Here is a 21,790-nt window from a genome sequence, read left to right on the forward strand (position 1 = left end):
ATTGGAGAGAATGGCACATCCAAAGGCATCAGGGATATCAGAGCTGCTCCAGCAGAGATAAGAATGATAAGAGCAGCACTAATCAAGGTTTGATGTGCACACAGATCCTGGAGGGGCACGAGCAGGGTCAGGCTCTGAGTCAGCAGCTCCAGGAGCTGAATTACTCTGTCCACCAGGGGATGAGCTCAAGACAAGAAATCCCATCTTAGTGGGGCTTATTGGCTTGAGGGCAGTGCAATGCTAATCCCAGCTCTGCAGCCCTTCCTCCAGAACTGACCTGAACCCTGCCAGGACATTTGTGTCTCTCTGTGACACTGGGCAGGCAAACCCCAGCAGAGGAGACCATTCATGCACTGCACAACCTGAGAGAAATAATCCTCTGTGGGGAGCAGGGAGAAAACACAACTGTAGAGAACAGCTGGCAGTTCTGTGGGGTTCTCACTTGGATTTTAATTGGAGTTAGAATGAGATGAGGGATGGCAGGGATAGGAAACCAGTACAAGTGAAAAGACTGAAAGGGAAGAAAAAAGAAATCCCAGCTGGGCAGCAAGCCTCAAGGCAGAGGTGAATCATAATGTGCAATCTGAAGGAGCAGGAATCAGAAGCTGGGTGTATGGTAGGAGATGGATTTTTGGCTCAGGAAAACCCCCATCTCTTTAATCACAGGTAAATAATCAGTTCCACTGGGCAGAGTCCATGCTCAGGTGAGAACACAGCAGCTCTGTGGGTGTGGGCTCAGGAAGACTCTGAACTGGAAAAGGAGCATCCTTGACTTTGTGACAATGTCCACAAATACGTAGACAAAATTTAAAAACGCTGCTGCAAAGCCTGAAGACACAAATGGAGTTACTAAACACAAGATTACAGAATATCCTGAGTTGGATCAGAATCACCAGTGCAGCTCCTGGCCCTACACAGACACCCCAATAATCCCACCCTGTGCATTCCTGGGAGTATTGTCCAAACACTCCTGGAGCTCCGGCAGCCCTGGGGCTGTGACCATTCCCTGGGGAGCCTGGGCAGTGCCCCACCACCTCTGGGAAAGAACCTGTCCCTAATATCCATTCGAAACCTCCCCTGACTCAGCTCCAGCTGCTCCCTTGGGTCTTGTCACTGGTCACAGACAGAAGCAATCAGTGCCTGCCCCTCCACTTCCCCTTATGACGTTGGTGCATTCTCATTAATCTCATTTTCTGGCATTGTAACTGAATTAGTTTTAGATCAGATTTCCTAAACACTCAAGGCTGAGGCAAATACCTTCTAAGTAAAACACTGGACAAAAGTATTTAGGCTTTAAGCTTGTTGCTTGATATTACCAGAAGAGAAATATGAGGTGACCATTCCCCATTTAGATGCCCTGTACACAGCAGGACTAAATCAATAATACAAGCAGAAGATGTAAATGCAGCACATTTTGAACATAAATTCAGATTATTTTTGCACGATGTGCGGCACCCAAGTATGAAAACAAGTATGAAGAGAAAAAACAAAGTTACTAAGAAAAATATGGGGGAGGGGGTGGTGAATGTTGTCTTAAGAGAGTCTTAGCATAAGGCCAGCAAGTCAAAATTACAACAAAATTACAACTTCAGGTGCATGTGCAGCAATGGAATGAAGGAAGGAGTGCAGCCTTACCGCACGGAGCGATCGTCGCTGCCGGTGACCGCCAGAGGCTTCTTGGGGTGCACAGCCAGGGCCCAGAGCTCCCCCTCGCAGTGGCCCTGCATGATCAGCATGGGCTTGTCCCTCTCCCTCACCAGCACCTCGAAGATCTCGCTGTCCTGTGTCCCTGCCAGGAGTCTGTCAGCTTTCCAGCACACGCTGCGGATGGACAGGCCTGGGGACACAGCGGGAGCTGCCTCAGTGCCAGCTGTGCCAATGGGCACAGCCAACACTGCTGCAATTCCAGATGTGAAATACAAAGTGTGCATTTGTGATTGTGATATGTGTGGAGACACTTGTAAAGATGAATTCTAATAATAACTGAGGAAAGTAAAGCATGGAAGAAGGCCTTTGAACCCATCTTTTGTTCACAATTAATTTAGAAGCATTTGAACGAAAGCGTTAAGGATGTTGCTCTTTGCTTGTAGTTAAGCCTTAAAGAGGTTTGCAATAAAACCTTTTGAAGTATAATTTTAGAATATTGCTTGTATCCTTGAAACTATAGCTTTGGAATATATATAAAGGAAACATGCTTATCTCACACCTTAACAAAACAGAGAAAAGCAGCTTGAGAAAGGAAGACAAACATCAACTCAAGGATTTATAGTTTTGACCAAGGGAAGCTGGACATCACTGTTATTGTCCAAATTATTATTACTCTAATTGTATTACTATTTTTATAACCATCTTATTACTACTAAACTTTTAAAATTTTAAAAACAATAGATTGGCGTTTTTCACATTTAGTCAAGGGGTTCCTGTGACTGAAGTTGGTTTATTCCTTTTTCCAGTGCTTTACTTTTCTGCGCATTTAAATAAAATTTTTAATGGTGAATTTAAATGGTTTGTACCCATGTATCACACTTCTCCACTTTAATCAAAATGGATTATTAAAAAAAATATTTAAAAAGATATCCCTCCTTCCCAAGCCAACAGAATTTTGCTTTGTATAAATTTAAGAGAACTTGATCTTATTCACAAATCTGATCCCTACTTTGCAGCTGGAATTTTACCAACCACAAGTTCAAAAACACCCTCTTAGCAGGCTGAGCAATTTGGTAGCACTCTCTGGTCAACTGCTTGCAGGGTTTGTATTTTCTGTTCCAGTACATGAAAAAAGTTTGGATAATAGATCTGGATGCTGTGAGATGTGAATGAATAAAAAAGTCCATTTCTCATGCAGTCAAGGTCACCCTCACATCATCATTCTCACATTTTTTGGAACCAAATACATAATGCAGTTAAATATTGGTCACATAAATAAAATATTCTCATCTCCTGAGAAGGTTAAATTAATCCTAATTTATTTTCCTGTCCACTTCCAACAGCTTTTAATTTTTCTAATGCCATTTTATGACTTAGCTAAATTCATATTGAAGTTCTGACATTCATCTTGGTACACACCAATGACCACACAATGGAATTCAGATTAGAATTTGGTGGAAGACGGACATTGTTAAGATTTAGAATACAAACACAGCTTTGGATGTGGGATAGGCAATGTTCTCTGTGAGCACATGAAGGAAGATTATCTGCTCTCAGGGTTTGTTTGACAGATAATGCCTTTGCAAATGCTTTGGAACAATAACTGGAAGGGAGGGACAGAAGGTCCCAGGTAAGCATCAAGGCTCCACCGCTGCTCGAAGCTTCAGATGTGCTTAAATTCATCGGTGCCAATGACAACTGAAAGCTTGAGGCTGGGGGTAGCCTCAAAGGCAGCTTTCACTTGCCCAAGATCTTTGATTTTTGGTTATTTGTTGCTGTTTTCTAGAAATTCATGCTAGACATTATGATTGAGGCTGCAAAAAAACACATAAAGCCAGAAGTGCAGAGCACAGGGACTGCTGCTTGGGTGTTTTTTTGGGGGCTAAATTCTATGAGTGAACACTACACCCTTGATAAAGTGTGCATTGTGATGCATGAGATTGTAAGTGCTTCAGATCATAAAATAAAGTGATGACTGAGCTCACAGGAAGCAGGATTAGATTCAACAAATGAGATTATCACCAATTTAATAACATTCTCTCCAACAAATCTGCCAAGTGCTACCATTCCAAGTGCATGAGTAGAGTGTTCAGATGGTCAGCATCTCTGAGTATTAGGTTCCAAAAATCTCAATTTGTTAAATGAATTGCAAGTAATTAATTAATTAAGGATTGACTAACTTCATTCTCCCATCTTAAGGTGTTTAATTAGTTCTCACTTATCTTCTTGCATTTGCATAATGGTAGCAGTGATTTTATCCCTGTGTTTATACCATGAACCATGGGAAACTCCACAGGTTCAGAATTGTCAGAGAGGGAACACAGATCCAAAATAAATACAGTCATTAAGGTAAAAAGTCAGCAGTATGCAGACATCTATGCTTTACATTAAATGCTGTCACAATCCATTACCCAGATGTGTGAAAAACCATTAAAGGAACAGCTCATTACCTTTGTATCCTTGCTCAGTCTCCCTGAGATCAATTTTAGTGATTGGTTTGAACTCAGTGTCCCACAGGCGAATGCAGCCATCTCTCCCTCCAGTGGCAAAGCCTTCTTCACAGGCATACATGCTAAAAATTCCAGCCTGTCAACCAACAGCAGCCCAAGTTTCAAAGGTCTTTACAAGCAATTTAAACACACAAAGCAAACGTTTTCAAAGAGACTCTTGTTGAAGGCCAGAAACTGCTGGGCACAGAATGTTGCCCATCCAGAAAGCAAACCAGCAAACAAAGCTTTTATTTCAAGTGCTCCACTCGAGTGGTTTATGCAGAAACCTTTGTGCAAATAGCAGTGACACAGCCTATCTGCAGAACTTCACATTTAGGTTTGGGAATATTATGACAAGGACAATTGAAGAACTAGTGGAGCACTTAAAGTAAAGAGTTGCCCGTGATAAACAAAACCAAGCAAACAAGCAATACAAATGTTCTTCCAGGAGCAGAGGTGACTGAGACATTCATCATGAATTCAGTTCAGACATCGTTTGGGATCTGACAGGAACTGAAAGACTGTCAATTCATTCTCTTTGTTGAAAACAAGTTTCTATGACAGTCTGAATTTCTCCTTGGTTTTGAAAATGCCTCATGATTAATGACTGTGCTGAACTACCTTGGAATAGTTCAAGGAATGCCTGCTGAGCCAGTATTTTAACAGGAAAACCTTGGTTGGGAGATAAGTTGAACTGCATGGAGATAAATACAATGGAGAGAAGACCTCCATTTTCAAAGTGGCTTTGTGCAATGTCTTCATAAATTAATATTCCTAATTATAAATTACATAAAGATTGTGTGTTAGCAATGGCAAACTCCATAATTCATCACATTATGTATAAAGAGGTTGTATTTAATAATTTTAATGAACCTAACTAAAATTCTGCAAACAGAATTCTGCTAATATACTACAGGGGGTTATTGCTTGCCAAAGACATTCCTGTGTTACTGCAGTTGCAGTTTCATGGTAGCTCCTCAGGTAAAATGTCCCACTGACTCCAGTCTCTCTGCTTTCATAAATTAGGGATTACTTTTGTAAATAATCAGTCCTTAGATCTCATTTGAAGAGGTCCTACAAATCCTGATAAACTGTCACCATAACTAATTTTGGGAGATCAGAAAAAAACTATTATTCTTGCAGTGCTCTTTCTAGAACAAAACTATAGTAACAAGTGTTAGATGTCATACCACTTTTCTAAAGAAAATTGTCTTGTTTCCTTTTGATCAGAAACCCCACATCAGAATGCCATTACCCACAGTCATATTCCAAATGGGAGCAGTCCTCATTTGAAATAAGACAAGGAATCCCTACTTGAAAACCAGAAAGAAATTAATTGTATTGGACTGGTTAGAAATCTAACACAATCCTGCACATCCCCCTTTCACTCTGTAATGATGAGAGCTGCAGACTGGGGGTGGTGGTTTGTGGGTGTGTGTTATGGAGGCAATTGGAGTATAAACTCTTTGGAGGGTGGCTGGAGTGCAAACTCCCATATTCAACAGGCTTGCTCCACACTGAAGCTCTCCTGAGGAGTCAGTCTCCAGCATTGGGAATTTCAGTGGGAAAATTTTATTTAAGCCTAGATAATCTGCTTACCAACTATTTTTAAGTAAATTGATCATAACTGAAGCTACTCAATCTGTGAAACTTTAGATGTACAGACTTCATCTGAGGTTTGTTTACTTGGTTAGATGGAGGCTATAAATACCAGCAGTGTTGGCACTATCAGCTCAGCATCTGTTGGCAAGATATCAACAACTACAACATTACATCTAAATTCTTAATTGCTGAACAGCCTCAGCCATCCTTCTGACCTGAAACAGAAGGAAATCTTTGCAGCTAAGCCTCCAGGAAGTCTCTCAATTTAATGAACAGCTCCTTATCAAACAGAAATAAAACATCACTTACACTGTGTGCTCCTTGAATTGTGCGCACCAGGTTGAGCCCTTTCCAAACATAGATGTCCCCATTTAAAGCCCCAGAGTAGGTGATGTCTTCTTTAGCACAGGCTAAACACAGGATTGTTTGGAGATCTCCTGTTTTACCAAATATTCCTCTCTTTGCTGTCAGGGCATTTCCACACAGTGTCCAAAACTGTGAAATGTAAATGGCAGATCAGGAGAGGTTTCCGCAGAGTTTCTGGTTTTTCTCATCAGTGTGCAGCTCTCAGACACACATCCTGTCAGAGCAGTGTCTGGGCAGGCACTGAAGAGATTCCCTCAGTCCTATCAGAACACTCACTACCCCAAAACCTGCCCATTTACCAAGGAAAGTTCCAGGCAAATATAGAACATCTAAACCCAAAACAAAGGCTCAAACTGCCCGAGGGGATGAGGCTCAATGCTGCCTCACCACTGCCTCACTGCCCCTTCTCATTCTCACTGCCCTTTATCAGTTTTGCTGGGAAATGCCATCCAGACAAGTGCATGTTTTTAAACCCAAGCAAATCCAATTTTTTTTGTCTGCAAAACACAGCTAGAGCACTGAAGTGATAGAATGCTTTATCTTACACAACCTGTGTGCTGGAGCAGACATTTCTGTCCTTCTCCAGAGCACTGAGAGAGTTCTGCCCCTCAAATATAGTCACAGTTACTGAGAAACCATCTGTTCATGGGGACTGCAAACACTTGTACATGAGACAGCTCCCTGACTCTCAGAGTAGCAGGTTCCCAAGTGAGGAAAGGGGACTTCCAGCTGCCACCCCAAAGTCATTAACATTCTGCAAAAAGGAATCCAAGACTGACTGGGGAGGAGGAGTGAAGAAAAGAAAGTTTGTCTCAGAAGGTTGTCTTTGGAGGTGAGCTAGAAATATCAAACTATTTGTTTTTTAGTAAGAGTGTTTTTTTCAAATATAAATAAATATAATTTATATCATTTAAATAAATATAATTCTCAGTTTATTTGATTCATAAGCATAATAAGGGCAAAAGAAACCCAAGAGGGGAAAATAGCAGAAGCTTAGACTAGGAGTACAGTATAATGGAAACCAAAAATACTTGATTTTAACTTATAATGAAGGAATGTAATTTAAAACTATATTATACACAGTATTGCTCTTTATTAAAAAAAAAAAAAAAGAATAGAAGCTGGAAAGAAGTGGTTGCTGAATCATGCTGGCTTTGTTAGCTGCTCAGAAATCCTGTTGGTTGCTGAACACTACCAGGAGCTTTCCAGGCACCTCGGAAGTGTGAAGGAGGATTATTGCTATAATTGCACAGCACAGGCAGAACACATCTCCAGAGGGTCTTTGGGCCTCTTGAGACTTTATCATCATCATCTGTAATTCCAGAGCCTGGAATTCAGAGGCTGTGTGAGGTGATTAATCCTGAGCCTGGAAAAAGTTGGGCTGTATCACACATGCTTGCTCAGTTCTTATCCTTTTCTATTTATTTTTTCTATGAATAGTTCTCTGTGCAGAGCTTTGTGCAAAACATTAATCAAGGCATGTTTTCATGTCAGATTGCATTTTATATAGAAAATATGTTCCTAAACTTCACTGTTGCACAGAATAAAGAGTGAAACACTGGGTTTGCACTTCTAAATCCCAGGTGAACCCAGGAAGAATTTAATTTTCTTTTAAATCTTACAAATAAGTCCGTCTCATGAAGTTTTGAAGGCAGATGCATGTATTTAGGTAATTCAGGTAACATAGGCTTGAGGAAATTCCATTCTTGCCCATTTGTTAGGCCTGTTTTAGGCAATTTAGATTTTTAACTTATTTTTCAAGACATGTTTGCTCTGGAAATTGCATTGAGTGTTCGTCACCATTCCATTTATGAAGTGAGACTTGGCAGACCTCAAGACATACTCTAAAAAGAGAGCCACCCCATGCTGTGGTGATGCTTCCAGCTTTAATTTGGTAAATAAATAAGGCATAGTAAACTACAACAATAGTAGTTTGTAATAACTATAATAAACTACAATTTCTATCTGCACATGAAATGCTTGTGCTCTTGGGTCCATTGCACACAGTTGGCTAATATTCTGAAAAGTGTAGCAAATCAGTAGCTCCTAACACTGGAGATGTTATCAAGAAGTTCATTCCCCACTGACAGCTCCTTGTATTCATGTACCTCAAACACTTGGGACTCTAATTAGGGATCTACCCAACAAGCAGGACAATCAAGCAGAGACCACAGTTTGTGTACTCAGCTCCCCCTCAAGGACCAGACATTCCAGGGAAGGCAGAATAAAGAGAATATCAATGAGAGATGTGCAAGAGAAGTGCTGAAATCTCCAGTCCTGTCAGCACCAGGATGTTCTGGACAGGTGCAGATACAGAACAGCAAATCTCTGGGGTGCAGCACAGCACAGTGTGTCAGTGCAGCCACCCCTGCTCTGTCATCTGGCAGACCCTGGACAGGAATAGTGATGTGTCTGACATGGATTCATCACATCCTTCTGTTCCCACTTCATTTGCCTACAGCCAAATTTTTAGGTATTTTTCTAAAATTCTTTATTCCAGAAAATCCTTGGATCAAGATTTTTTAATTTCAGCTCCTTCTCTTTAATTCAATTAAATATTCCCTTTGCCTCAGAATATCAGCCAATTTAGAAGGCAGAGGGAGCATTGTCCCCAGGGCTCTCATTGCTTGAGTAAAACCTAAATTCTGAATTCTCCTCCTTTCTGGTCAGCTGAGGAAGGAGTGCTAGAAGGAAGGAGTTCTCTAACACTAAGGCAGCAGTGGTAGAAGGGTGGAGGGAGGATCCTGAGCTCAGGGAGAGATTCCTGAGCTCCTGGGCTTTACCTCAGCTTCTAATCCCTGCTCAGCCAAATGAGCCAGCAGAACTGGAGTGCTAAAAGAATAAACAGCCCAGTTCCCACAGTGATACAATTCCTTCAGAGCTGTTATCATCACATCCCCACAGCCTCGTACCAAGGAGCTGCTGGAGCACCACTGGAGGGGAACACAGAGTAATTTCCCCTCCACGCTGCTTTTCTCCTATTTTTTGGCATTCCTTTATCTCCATGGATTTACAGTGCCTGGTATTCTCTGTGTTCAGGGTGATTATGGCCATTTTAAAGAGAAGACAGGTGCCAAACAAACACAGGTTTTGGAAAACAGCTTGCAGAACACAACAGATGGTATCACTGCTGCCAAAAACACCCACAGCTTGAAGGAGTGGTGGTTTAAGGGCACGAGCTTCTCAGGAACCAGAACTAGAGATATTAACTGGTTTCCTAAACTTCTAGTTAAAGCTCTTCCCACCCCAGTCATGTGAAATAATTGCCATCTGTTAGGAATGTTTGTGAGGAGACAGGAGAAAAATAGAAACCTGAAAGGGATATTGGCAGACAAGGATTTGTTTCTAAGCTTTCCAAAGTCATAGGAATGTTTTATCCTAAACATCTATTATGTATGTAGGCTTCTATTTCAAACACTTCCATAAAGGGTGATTAGAGGAGCAAATAGTGGGGCACCAGAGTTTTGTCTCTGCAGGCCCTGCACAGCTCTCAGAGGGGTTACATGAGAAGCCCAAGTGCAGGAGGTCACTCTGTTCACACTTTTTATCTTGGTTCTGCACAGTGACCTCTGTGATGCTGGATGACAGAAAGCCCTGAAGGCTGAGACCATTAGGGTGGAATGGAGTGGGCAATAAGACCCAAAATTATAAGTATATAATGATGAAAATTACATCAAAGACTCTTCCTCACTTGTTCAGGTAATCTGCAGCTCAGGCACTGCTGAATGTCTGAACTGGCTTCAAACAAAACATTCTGCAAAATGTTCACATAAAAAAAGAAAAATATTATCTGTTCTATATTTCAAGTCCTTATCAGGTAAGAACACAGATTTTTTTTTTTTTTTTTGTGCAAGTACATTTTCCAAGTAAACAATGAAAGCTCTTTACCTTTATGTGTTTTACTCCACAGCTGACAATTCTGTTTGGCTGATATTGATCCCAGGAAATATCAAATATCTGTTAAGAAATACATTAAGCTGATATTTTATCCTATACAGTAATGGTATTTAGGGTCAGCTTGCTTTTACCAAGGCTTAGCCATAATTTCTGTTGGAACATATTAATAAAAATGAAGGAACACTATACAGATAAATTTGAAACTCCTTCTAATCAAAGATCAAGGCAAACACAGAGGGTTCCTCACACAGTTCTGTCAACACACTTCACCCTTGTCTCCCCACTGCCAATCCACTCCAGCTCCAGGATGTTATTGAATAAACAATATTTCCATAGGCATTTTTCCCACTCCCTCTTCTGTGCAGAAGCTCCTTTTTCTGGTTGGGAAAGTCTACTGGAACTAAGAGTTTAGTACTTCCAGCCTATTTTCTGGAGAATTCTGATTATCTGGAACCTGATCTTGCACTTACTGAGGTCAGCAGCAAAACTTTCACAGAGGTAAACCATGTTATAATATGATAATATACATACAAGTTGTCAGAATGTGTCCATAATTTATTTTAATGTATGCATCCATGTGCTTATATATGTCAGGGAAGTATTCTGCTTATGCTAAACCTGGTAAAACATTTTCTAATCCTGAATAACATTGTAAAATTATACCTCATCAGTTCTCATCTTATGATCCTTTACCTGAAGCTAACATATATAAAAGAAATATTTATCTCAATCAAGGTTCTTCTACAGGTAACTGTCTTAAGGAAAACTGAAAGGGATGTAACTAAATTTGCCCTCAGAACAAATTGTATTTTTAAATTGTGATACTCAGAGACAAGATGATCTCGGAGCATCCATGGAGCACCCATTTCACATCTCCTATGAAGAGCTACAGATCATCCTACTCAGTGTGTAGGTACAAGGTATTTCCTCCCTAGGTTACTAAGAGAGCCTTGTGCTAGGTCTGGCCCAATGAGAAGGAATAAACATCTTGTCCAGTATTTTAAAAACCAGACAGAACAACCAGAATTACCTTTGCATCAACTTAACAGAAACAAAAATGCCTTTTGAAAGACCCATGCAGCTCCCAGACAGAACCCAGGAATGCTTCCATACATTACCCTGTCAGAGTGGCCTGTAGCTGTTGCCAGGAGCTTTCCTCTCTTCCAGTCCCAAATACAAACCGTGTTTTTGGCATCCAGCCCCACGGAAGCCAAACGCTGAGGAGAAACAACACAACCCAGTTAACAGGAAATCAACCCAAATCACTTTGCTGTAGCTCCCAGGATTATTGCATAAATGGATTTTCCCACATGTGACCTGGGTTTGAACCACATTGCAAGAGCAAAGAGATTCACACTCAACATTTACTCACTGGAAAGAGCACTGAAATGTCTCATCTTCTCTAAAAGGTCAGGTTATTGATTTCAGGCCACCAATGTTCCACATGAAATCTTATCCTGAAACATCTGAGGTGCCTGTTTCAGGTGCACACCTCCTAGTATTTTGATTTATTAATCTGATAGTAAGAGTGAAAGGGAAATGAAAGCTTTCACTAGTTCCAGCTATTGCTTTGTTCATTATGCTCATTTTGTTGAGCTGTAGAACCAGAACTGGATGTACTTTTAATAATTGCCTTTTTATTGCTTAGTGTATCACATCACCAGTTAAAACAACTAGAACAATGAACTAATAACCAAGCTCATTAAAGCTTGATTGGTCATCAATTAAAAAAACTTAATTTTAATAATTTTACCATCTCAATAATGGAAGAAATAAAAAGAACAGAATAAAATGGAGGTGGCATTCTGGCAGTGAAAAAGCTGAGTGCATCCATCTGTGACATGACATTACTGTGGAAGTTGTAGGTCTTTTCCCTTCCAGTGACTGCCCTAATTTTGCCCACTTTACATGAATTCCATAAAAAAATTGGCTCAAATTTTGAGTATGCAAATTGTTTAAAATCTGGAACTGTCTGTGATAACACAAAAGGACTGAGCCAGCAAAGAAAATAAGTGCCATTACCACAGACTCCTCTAAAATGCTGTATTAGGAAAAATATTAAATGCAATAAAGCTCTCAACAACTGAATAACAGGGAGAGGAAATAACTGTTCATAGAGGAGCAGAAGGCTCCAGTTTTCATTCTGAGAGCAGGTACTCAGGGCTTTTTCATCCATTCCTGAGTGTTAATACAAGTGCACATTTTCCCTCCTGGGAGAGCCCCTGGACAGCCTCTGCATTAACTGCAGCAGCTTCACACACCCCTCACTGTCCCAGCAGTTATAGTTTGTTGATTTAGAGGAATGAAATTGATATTTTGGGACTTTGGTTTAATGAGAATGACAACAGGCATTACCCTGATACAAAATCTGCCTAGTGAATAATGCAGAACTCAAGCACTGTCCCACCAGGAAATGCACCAAGCAATGTGGTATTAATGAAAACAACAAACAAAAACTCTCCAAAAAACCCAACTCACCACCACCACCAGAAAAAACTATTTACAGACTTATTCCACAAGTTCCTCCGAGTCCAGCCACCTTCCATGGAAATAAAAATACAGAGAACTTAAATGTTCCTAGAGGAACACAAGGTTTTCACAGGGCAGTCAGGATATGTGCTCAGATATTTTTCTGAACAAGGTTCCCGGGGAGGGATCACCCTACAGGGAGGGCAGAACTCTGTCAACGGGCTCTGAGTCATAATGGAGCTGTGAAGGGAGAGTTAAAGAAGTTTGTATGGTGGAACAAAGAAATAAAATTATGGTTTTAGCAGGAAGTCACAATGTGAAAGGATTTCTGTGCTTTAACATGACTCAGAAAGTCAATAGAATTCAGGGTGCTGGAGCTGGTCAGTGTCAGGGTTACAGCACTCCCAGCTGCAGGGCCACTGAGGACACAGGAGAACCTCACATAGGAGCCCTGCATCCATCAGCAGCCCAGCAGTGGGAAATGGAAATCAGACCTCAGTACTGGGAATGGCACCTGTTTCATAGTGCAGACAATGCCTATCCATGGCTTCCCAAAAGCCTCCCCTCAGGGTACTTTGGCCACAACCACAAGGAAGAGTTAGGGCCAAGAGAGCTTTTTCCATCCAGGGAGTGCAGGACAATCTGCAATTATACTCCCTTGATTTTAGAGAACAATTTAATTCAATGTTACAGTTGTAACTCTCTGTACTGGAAAATGAAATATTGAGATTTGTTTAAAAAAGAGAGTCTCAAGAAAAGAGGGACCTGACAGACAACATGGAGAATAGAAATGCTCAGTTCCCTTGAGACTGCAAAACAGAGCACAGCTACTAACTGGCAAATTAGATAAAGAATATAAAAGACACACAGGATATTAAAGGTAGCTGGAACCAGTGGATAAACAGATAATGAGGAACCTGAGGGGGACTTGTGGCAGTTCTGTAACAAGAAACACCAATGCAGGCCCTGAGAAATCAAGGCAAGGTCATAATGGGGGCTCTCAGTGAGAACAACCCCCAGAGACCCCTCTAGACAACCCTCAGGACCACAAAAGGAGCTCCAGTAAGGGGCAGAGGCACAAAAATTAGTTCTATAGAAATTTCATAGAAATTAGTTCTAGGGAGAGTGGTGTTTATGTATTAGCTGGGAAGTATATTGTAAAATGTCTCATCAGGAGGGAATAAAGGACCTGTTAGAGTTTCACAATGCATATTTGACTAGGGAAAAAAAAATCACTCCTCCAACTGTGTCCAGTGCTGGAGTAAGGAATGGCTGCCTTCTAAAACTTCAAATTGTCCTAAAAAGTTTATTCTTCAGCTGACTTTGGTATCAGCAGGGAAAGCACTATGGGAAATTAAGCAGCACTTTATATTTTCTTTTAACCTTGGCCTGCTGAGGAAGGCCTCCTGCCAGCAGAAAAGTGAGATATGCTGAATTTCCTTTTTGGTTGAAACAAACTTTTATTTCTCCTTCTGGAAGAGAATATGACAGAATTCTATTCAGAGAATTCCCAGAACTACCAGTAGAAAATATCTGCCAAGTAGTTTGGGCACATAATTAAACAATATTTTTAAATCTATACAGATTTGGAATATCTGGCTGAAGAAGCCTAGTGCTGCATTTTTAATTTTTTCATCAGGTGTGTATGCATTAAGGCAGTGCCATTCCCACTCCATAAAGAAATTTTTTTTAGAAAGCACATAAAAAAGGGTTAATCTGAAATAACTCAGAGCAGAAATTGAGCTGTGGGGCATTGATAAAATAGTTCAGGATGAGGCATTTGCTTTGTAGGTAATTCTGTGAAGAGGAGATGTTTAAGGAGAAACTGTAGTTAACTCCTGATTGAAGAGAAGCCATTTCTAATTACAGGCAAAATGACAGCTCCTCATTAAATGTTTGAACCAAGTGCAGTTTCCCTCCTGCCAAATGGCAGCTCCTGCTCAGACAGAAAATGCCCAAACTAAAATATGTATTTTTAAATAGCAACACTTCTGCAAGAAATTCAGCTCCCATCAGGACTGTATTAAACACGGGTAACACAAAATAGGAAATTCGCTCTATTTGTCCCCAAAAACTGTATTGAAGGTACATAAACAAAGGAAGCATTCAAGCTCTCCCCTGTGTATGGATGATCTCCATTCATTAGGAACTGTAACAAATCTGCATTCCCCACCTGTGGAACAGGAGGCCAGGGAGGCACTGCAGGACAACTGCACTGTCTCTGTGCAGGGTCATCTCTAGCCTGGCCAGCAGGAATAATTCCCCACTCATTCATCCAAAAGGAGCAGATATCCCAGAGTTTCTGGGTCAGCAAAAGTGAATTAACTGGGCTCAGGGAGAGGTGAGGGGGCCCTGTTTGAGATCCCTGCACATGGAGCAGCTCCTGCACAGGAGCACACACAGAGCTGAGCTGAACCCATGGAGATCCACTCTGGGAATGCAGCAGAGTCACCTGGGCTTTGCCCCTGCCTACTTCTATTTAGGAAGTGGAGAGCTGGCAGAACTAGCAGTGAAAAGAATACAGTTCTTATTGCATCTGTACCACTCCTGATTGCTGCATTTATTTGTGTTTTGGGGCTGGAACACAGATCTTCCCTGGCTTTGAACAGCCTCTGGATAGAAAAGAAGGAAAGCTCTGTACTGGGAGCTGCAAGCAGTGTCTGTTTGCCCTGTGACAGACACCAGCTCCCCTGGGAATGCTGACTAAACAAACCAGAACTGCCAGCAGCTCTCAGCTCCAAATACTCACAGAATTCCTCCCATGCCCTTTCATTCTGGCTCAGCCTCTCCTGCAAAGCCAGGCAGAGCAGCAAAAAGCCAGGATGCATTATCCATATTCATGTCCTCCAGCAGTGGTTGTTCTCCAGATAGAAAAGTGTTCAATGCAAATTTTTATTTCCAGAATAAACTGCAATTTTTCAAGCACTTCCAGAAAGGGAATTGTCACTGTTCTGCAAGGTCAACCTGGCGGTGAGTTTGCATTTTAATTACAGCAAGCACTCATCAGGGCCTTCAGGAAGGCCTCCACCTCAAACACCCCCCAGGCTCGTGAGTCTTCACTCCCATGAGGTGCTGAAATACCTTAAAAAAAATTTAACCACCAGTCTTATGAAGTTAAACATGAGAGGGAAAAAATGAAAAGCATTTATTTCTGAATGAACAATATCTTTAAAAATATTACACCATTAGAAATTTTGTTCTGTTGATCTGAGGGCTTTCTTGTCTGAGGTTTTTGGTATCAGCTAATCTAAGCATTCCTAAAAATACTTTAGTAAGTATTATATCAGGAAACTCATCTGGACAAAATTGTCATCAATAATGACAAAAATTGCACAGCCAGATATTTATTTATAAAGCTCTGTGAAATATTTTTCAGGTATAAATTAATTTTAGGTCTACTTGCCTAAAGCTTTTAACATGCCAGAGAGGAAAAAAAATCATTGTGTTTAGCTGGGAGCAGCCCACCATTAAGTTATATTATAAATTTTGTTTCAAGATATCATCTCAACTAATCACATTGTAGAAAGCCACACTGTGTGTCCTAATACCATGATTCAATTAAATTGCCTGTGCACCCCAGCCAAGGAGACACTCCCAGCAGTGAGATTAGTGCAGTTCCTCTGCCAGAAAAGCTGCAGGGTTCTCAGGGCTTTGCCAGGAACTGATTTCTGTGGACAGCAGGTGACAAGTACATGGTGAAGCCACTGCAGTTAAGCCACAGAGGGGCATTTCTGCTCTGGATGCCTGTCCAACACCCAGTGTGTGCACTCCACTCGGATGCCAGGCTGTGACTGCATCCCAAAAACACCCCCAGTGCAAGAGTTGTTTTTGCAATCCTACTGCAATTACAATACAAACCAAGGCCTTGAACAGCAATCACAACTCAATTGTAACAGGAGCTCCAACACTGCAGCCCTGGAGCTGCTGAAACACCAACCATTGAAGGTGCATCTGTCAGTGACCCAGAGCTAGAGCCAAGCTCAGGGCCCAGAGGAGGAGCTGTACTCACCTGGGGCTGCTGAAACACCAAACGTTTAAGGTGCATCTGTCAGTGACCCAGAGCTAGAGCAGAGCCCAGGGGAGGAGCTGTACTGACCTGGGGCTGCTGGAACACCAACCATTCAAGGTGTCTCTGTCAGTGACCCAGAGCTAGAGCAGAGCCCAGGGGAGGAGCTGTACTGATCTGGGGCTGCTGGAACACCAACCATTCAAGGTGTCTCTGTCAGTGACCCAAAGCTAGAGCAGAGCCCAGGGGAGGAGCTGTACTGACCTGGAGCTGCTGGAACACCAACCATTCAAGGTGTCCCTGTCAGTGACCCAGAGCTAGAGCAGAGCCCAGGGGAGGAGCTGTACTCACCTGGGGCTGCTGGAACACCAACCATTCAAGGTGCATCTGTCAGTGACCCAGAGCTAGAGCAGAGCCCAGGGGAGGAGCTGTACTGACCTGGAGCTGCTGGAACACCAACCATTCAAGGTGTCCCTGTCAGTGACCCAGAGCTAGAGCAGAGCCCAGGGGAGGAGCTGTACTGACCTGGGGCTGCTGGAACACCAACCATTCAAGGTGTCTCTGTCAGTGACCCAGAGCTAGAGCAGAGCCCAGGGGAGGAGCTGTACTGACCTGGGGCTGCTGGAACACCAACCATTCAAGGTGCATCTGTCAGTGACCCAGAGCTAGAGCAGAGCCCAGGGGAGGAGCTGTACTGACCTGGCCGTCCGAGTCGAAGGCCAGGCAGGCGACGCCGTGCGTGTGCGCATCCTTCAGGACAGACACGGTCTGCACACGGTAGGAATCCCAGATGCAAATGTAGGGATCCTTCCCAACCTGCCCTGTGGCTACCAAGGTTTTATCTGGGTGAACTGCAAGGCTGCAAACAACACATTTCAGTTAGAACAGGTGTTGGGAATCACAGCAGCTGTCTTCAAAACTCACTCGATTCTGCTATTTCCTTAAAATGTTTTGCTGAGACTGACATGGTGAGTGCAGAATACAATTTATCATGTAATAATATTTTAACTAGAAAAAGAAAAAGCACAATCAGAGAATTTTAAAATACTTTTGATTGATAAGCTGATTGAACACAGACTCAGATCTTAGTCTTTCACAGGTTTGTAATGGATGATTTTCTACTAATTATCCTCTTTTGCACATCAAACATTCTGAAATATGGACCAGAGGCTGAATAATGATATTGTTCACTATGACAAACACATACAAGAAATCCTCTCATCTTCAAATGTTCAAACATAGCAATCTCAGAACAGACACAGAAGTAAATTGTTTCACCAGAATCAAGCCATGTATGTCTGTTCACAACCCTTCAGATATGAAAATGAGAATAAAATCCCTCTGCAAAGTCATATGAATACAAAGGCAGTTTTACACAGTTACCCAGGAAACAAATCTGAACAATGGCTGAGTACGTGAGCTACACATGGAAAAAGAAAACATCCTATTAATAAACTGGCACTCACCGGTGGCTGAGGGGAGCCAAATACTCCTGCTATCCCAGGAACAGATAAAACTAATTATTATGAAAAGTTAATAAAAAAGCTTAAGAAAGTTTTGTAAATACATGCATTTTATGGAAAAAGAACAATTGTAGCACAATTTAACTGTTTTACCTCCCCTGCCCATTCCTCCTTTCCTCCCCAGGCTGGAGTTGTACATTATATTGTGTGTCAGCTAATTGACCTCAGTTCTACACCTACACAGGCAATAAAAGGTGGCACCACAAATTAAAGGTGTGGTAGCTGTAATTAAGTTAGAATACTTTTCTTCAAGAACCAGAAGGCAAATATTAATTGTGCTAATGTCCCTTACTGCTAGAGCAGAGCTTAATTACACGTGCCACCATTTAGCACAGAGCAGTTCCCACACACCAGAGCCTCCTCTCGGGTTAAGAGCAGGAACACATTTCCTAAACATCAACATGTCTGTACTGAATGTCTCTGCTATTTGTTTTATCCTTTCTGATGCATGCAGTCAGCCAGTGGGGGAACTAAAATTAGGGAATAATATCAATTTTTGGCACCTAAATTAGCAGTCTGATTTCCCAGCCCTGCTGAGGACATTCATCTCCTGCCACCAGCTTTTCCAATGCACTCCCCCTGCCCACGTTCAGTCTGGCTGTTAGATAACCAAGGGCTTATTTTTGGCAGACAGAGCAGTGGGTTAGAGGAAGGAAATGAAGCCAAATTTCAAGAACAGCTCTTGGTAACTGTTTATTACCTGCATATGACTTATATGTTTGATGTGTGTTCAACTATTAAAAAAATCTGTTACAGAGGTCATGTGCTGTCTTCAGGGTGTAAGATTTCCATGCCCTTCCCTGCCCCCTTAACTGGAAATCAACTTGATTGGCTGTGTTATAGTGTAATATAGTGAAGGTGCATTTTCTAAGCAAACATCCCATAACTGGACCTTTTGCAATGAAACCGCATTGATATCTGCACCACTGGAAAACACTGAAATGCTGTTATGTTATATTATACAGAAATATGATTAGAAGAGACAAGGCATTCAAACAACAGCAATTTATGGTAAAGAAAACATATTATTACAGGATTAATTCCTATTCCTTCTACAGGGAGGACAAGATACAAGCAGGGTGGGCTGAAGAAACTTCCCAAGAAAATTTCTGTTTTCCAGGTTTGAGGGAAAAGGGCAGGAACTCCCTCTTGCTAAGGGGCTGGGATGCAAACAAGGGATCAAAGCAGCAGCAGGAGCTGTCAGTGCTGCCCACAGGCCCTGGCAGCCACTTCCCCATGCAACAAGAACTTCCCTCTGTGGGAACAGCACAGGAGCAGCTGCACACGCAGGGAAAGGGGCAGAGATCAACTGCTCTGGGAGTGCCCATTCCCATTCCCCTCCTTCCAGGGAAGGCAAGGAAAGCAATGGGATTCCTGGCTAAATGCACTGGTGTCAATTCCAAAGAACTCTGATGTGGAATTCACATTCTCTGAACCTGAGAGAAGCAGAAAAAAGCACGATGCAAACAATTCCTATCTCACCTGCTGCTCCTGTGCTGGGCCAAAGTAGAATGCAAAGTAGATTGTTTACCCACAGTGAGGGTGTTCTGTTTCCTTGGCCTGCCAGGCCCACGTGTGTGTCCAGACTGTCGGTCAGCATCACAAGATTTTGTTGAGTGCTGGTGCAGCTTCAGTTTAGATGTAGTGTAATATAGTATAGAATAATATAGTATAATAAAGTAATTAATTAGCCTTCTGATATCATGGAGTTAGATGCATCATTCCTCCTGCATGGCAGGGGCCCTGTTTTTCTGATACTCTGATGTAGCTGCAAAACACCCCTTTAATCCAAGTGTCCAAAGGCACTTTTACACAAACCATCCATTCAGGATGAACCAGCAAAGCTCAGGCAATATTTTAACATTATACCTCATTAATGAAAAGGTCTGTTAGGAAGATCTTTCAGGGAACATTTCCTTTTCCTTCCCTTTGAAAATCAACAAGCATCCAAGGCTGGAACTGTGTTAATTTAGGGTAATTAAAGATGCCAGACACGTGTTTTAGCAGGGTCTGATGAAAGGCTCTATAAAAGTCATTAGTGGATCCATCTGGTCTGGGGGCCTTGCCAGATGGGAAACTCATACTACCTCCTCAATTTCTATTGCAATAACATCCTGCTCCAAGATTATTTTTTAATAACACATTAGAAATCCAATGGACTAAAAGTATTTGTTTCTTGCCTACATTGTATTTTGTCTATATTGCTTTTCTGTAACAGGTTCCATACACTTGTAAACAGAGTAGGGATCTGAGGTTCCAAATTGAACTAAGCAGAAAAGTTTAGCTGTGGCTCAAGCCTCAAAAGGAGCTACAGAGAAGGCAGAGGGGCTCTTTTCACATGGATGCACAGGGACAGGACAAAGGCAGAGACACAGAGCTGCTTTGTGGGAAACATTGTCTGGATACAGGGAAAACATTCCTCACTAGAAAAACTAAAGATCAGGATAGTTGCCTGGAGAAGTGGTAGAATTCCCCTCACTGGAAACAGTCCAGGATTTAACTGGCATGACAGGACCCCAAATAACCACATGTAAGGCTGAGCTCTCAGGAGAAAGTTGGATTGGGTAACTCTGGAGGCCCCTTTGAAACCAGAGCTTTCTATGGCTCCAAATACTGAAATACATCAAGAAAGTCTAAAGTGATAAAAGCAGAAATGCATTTTGGCTCACAGCAGTAAACTTGCATTAGATAATTGCTCCCTGATGCTGCAAAAAGCAAGCACTTGGGTTATCTTTAACACAGAATTGAGGGAGACCTTGAAATGGGTGTATCAGATGTGAGATTGATGTTTAAATCTCACTGCTCTGGGTCTTTTAAATCTATCACTGCACCACCCTATTTATCAGATAGGCAAAACACTTTTTCACTGCAGTAATGAAAACCTGAACATTTGCTTTTGTAGTTTTGGTACCTAATTTATATTTTCTATTTCAAATCCCGTATTAATTTGAATCTTTCTATAATCATCCTATCAGCAATTCATTATTCATACAACTCAAAGCTGGCTTCCAGAACATCCCACCTGACAAAAAAGATACTGTTCTTTGAAAATGAAACAAACACCTGCAGTTCTGAATGAAATCACTGTCTCAGGTGGACTGTCACCAGCTCTTGACAATATAATTCATCCTCAGTGCTGGGATGTTTTGCAATTTAAAGCAGTGTGCAAATCTGATGCTAATCTAAAATAACTCCAGATAGTTAGACACTGATCAATTAATCTCTACTTCAAACCCACCCAGTTTTAAATTTGGGATAACATTTCCTGTTTAGACAAACATTTACAGAATTCTGCAATGCTAGATCATGTTAATGGAGACTTGGGGAGAGGCAGATACTGTCTGTATTCTATCAATTCTCTTCAGGAAGTCTCTTTTCACAATGAAAGAGTTGTTTCTTGGTAAAAACCATCCACAAACCCCACAGTTTAGCAGAACAGAGAACACACCAGGCCTTTCTCCAGAATTTAGGTCAAACTTGTGAAGTGCTCAGGGCAGTGACTCTGCTACACTTGAACAATGGACATATTAGACAACACCAATTTTTCTTTCTCTGCAGCAATATCTCAGAAGAAACAATATTTCCAAGAAGCTCCAAGCCTGTCCCAAAATAGCCACAATGTGCCAGCAGGTATTTTCTCCTTTGTTGCCTCCTCCTGCCCCTGGCAGGACACCCCAGGCTCCTGGGACCCCAGGGAGCTTCTGCATTTTCCTGCTCCCAAAGTGCTAAGGACAGAGCTGTCCTCACATGGCAGCACAGAACACAAACACTCACTCAGCAATTCCCCATTC

General features: G+C 41.8%; 1 protein-coding gene across 2 annotated transcripts in view; it reads right to left on the reverse strand.

Moving 5' to 3' along the window:
* The window catches only part of EML6 (EMAP like 6), a 92,658-nt gene that overhangs the window by 49,153 nt on the left and 21,715 nt on the right, over nt 1-21,790 (reverse strand). For both annotated transcript variants that reach the window (XM_059467494.1, XM_059467495.1), the window contains exons 2-7: nt 17,176-17,335; nt 11,120-11,218; nt 9,993-10,061; nt 6,048-6,233; nt 4,098-4,233; nt 1,636-1,837 (exon numbers count right to left, since the gene is read on the reverse strand). In XM_059467494.1, coding sequence (XP_059323477.1) covers nt 1,636-1,837; nt 4,098-4,233; nt 6,048-6,233; nt 9,993-10,061; nt 11,120-11,218; nt 17,176-17,335 — 852 coding nt within the window. The remainder of the gene's footprint in view (nt 1-1,635; nt 1,838-4,097; nt 4,234-6,047; nt 6,234-9,992; nt 10,062-11,119; nt 11,219-17,175; nt 17,336-21,790) is intronic.

The sequence above is a fragment of the Ammospiza nelsoni genome, chromosome 3 (genome assembly GCF_027579445.1).
Source record: "Ammospiza nelsoni isolate bAmmNel1 chromosome 3, bAmmNel1.pri, whole genome shotgun sequence".
NCBI classification, from domain to species: Eukaryota; Metazoa; Chordata; class Aves; order Passeriformes; family Passerellidae; genus Ammospiza; species Ammospiza nelsoni.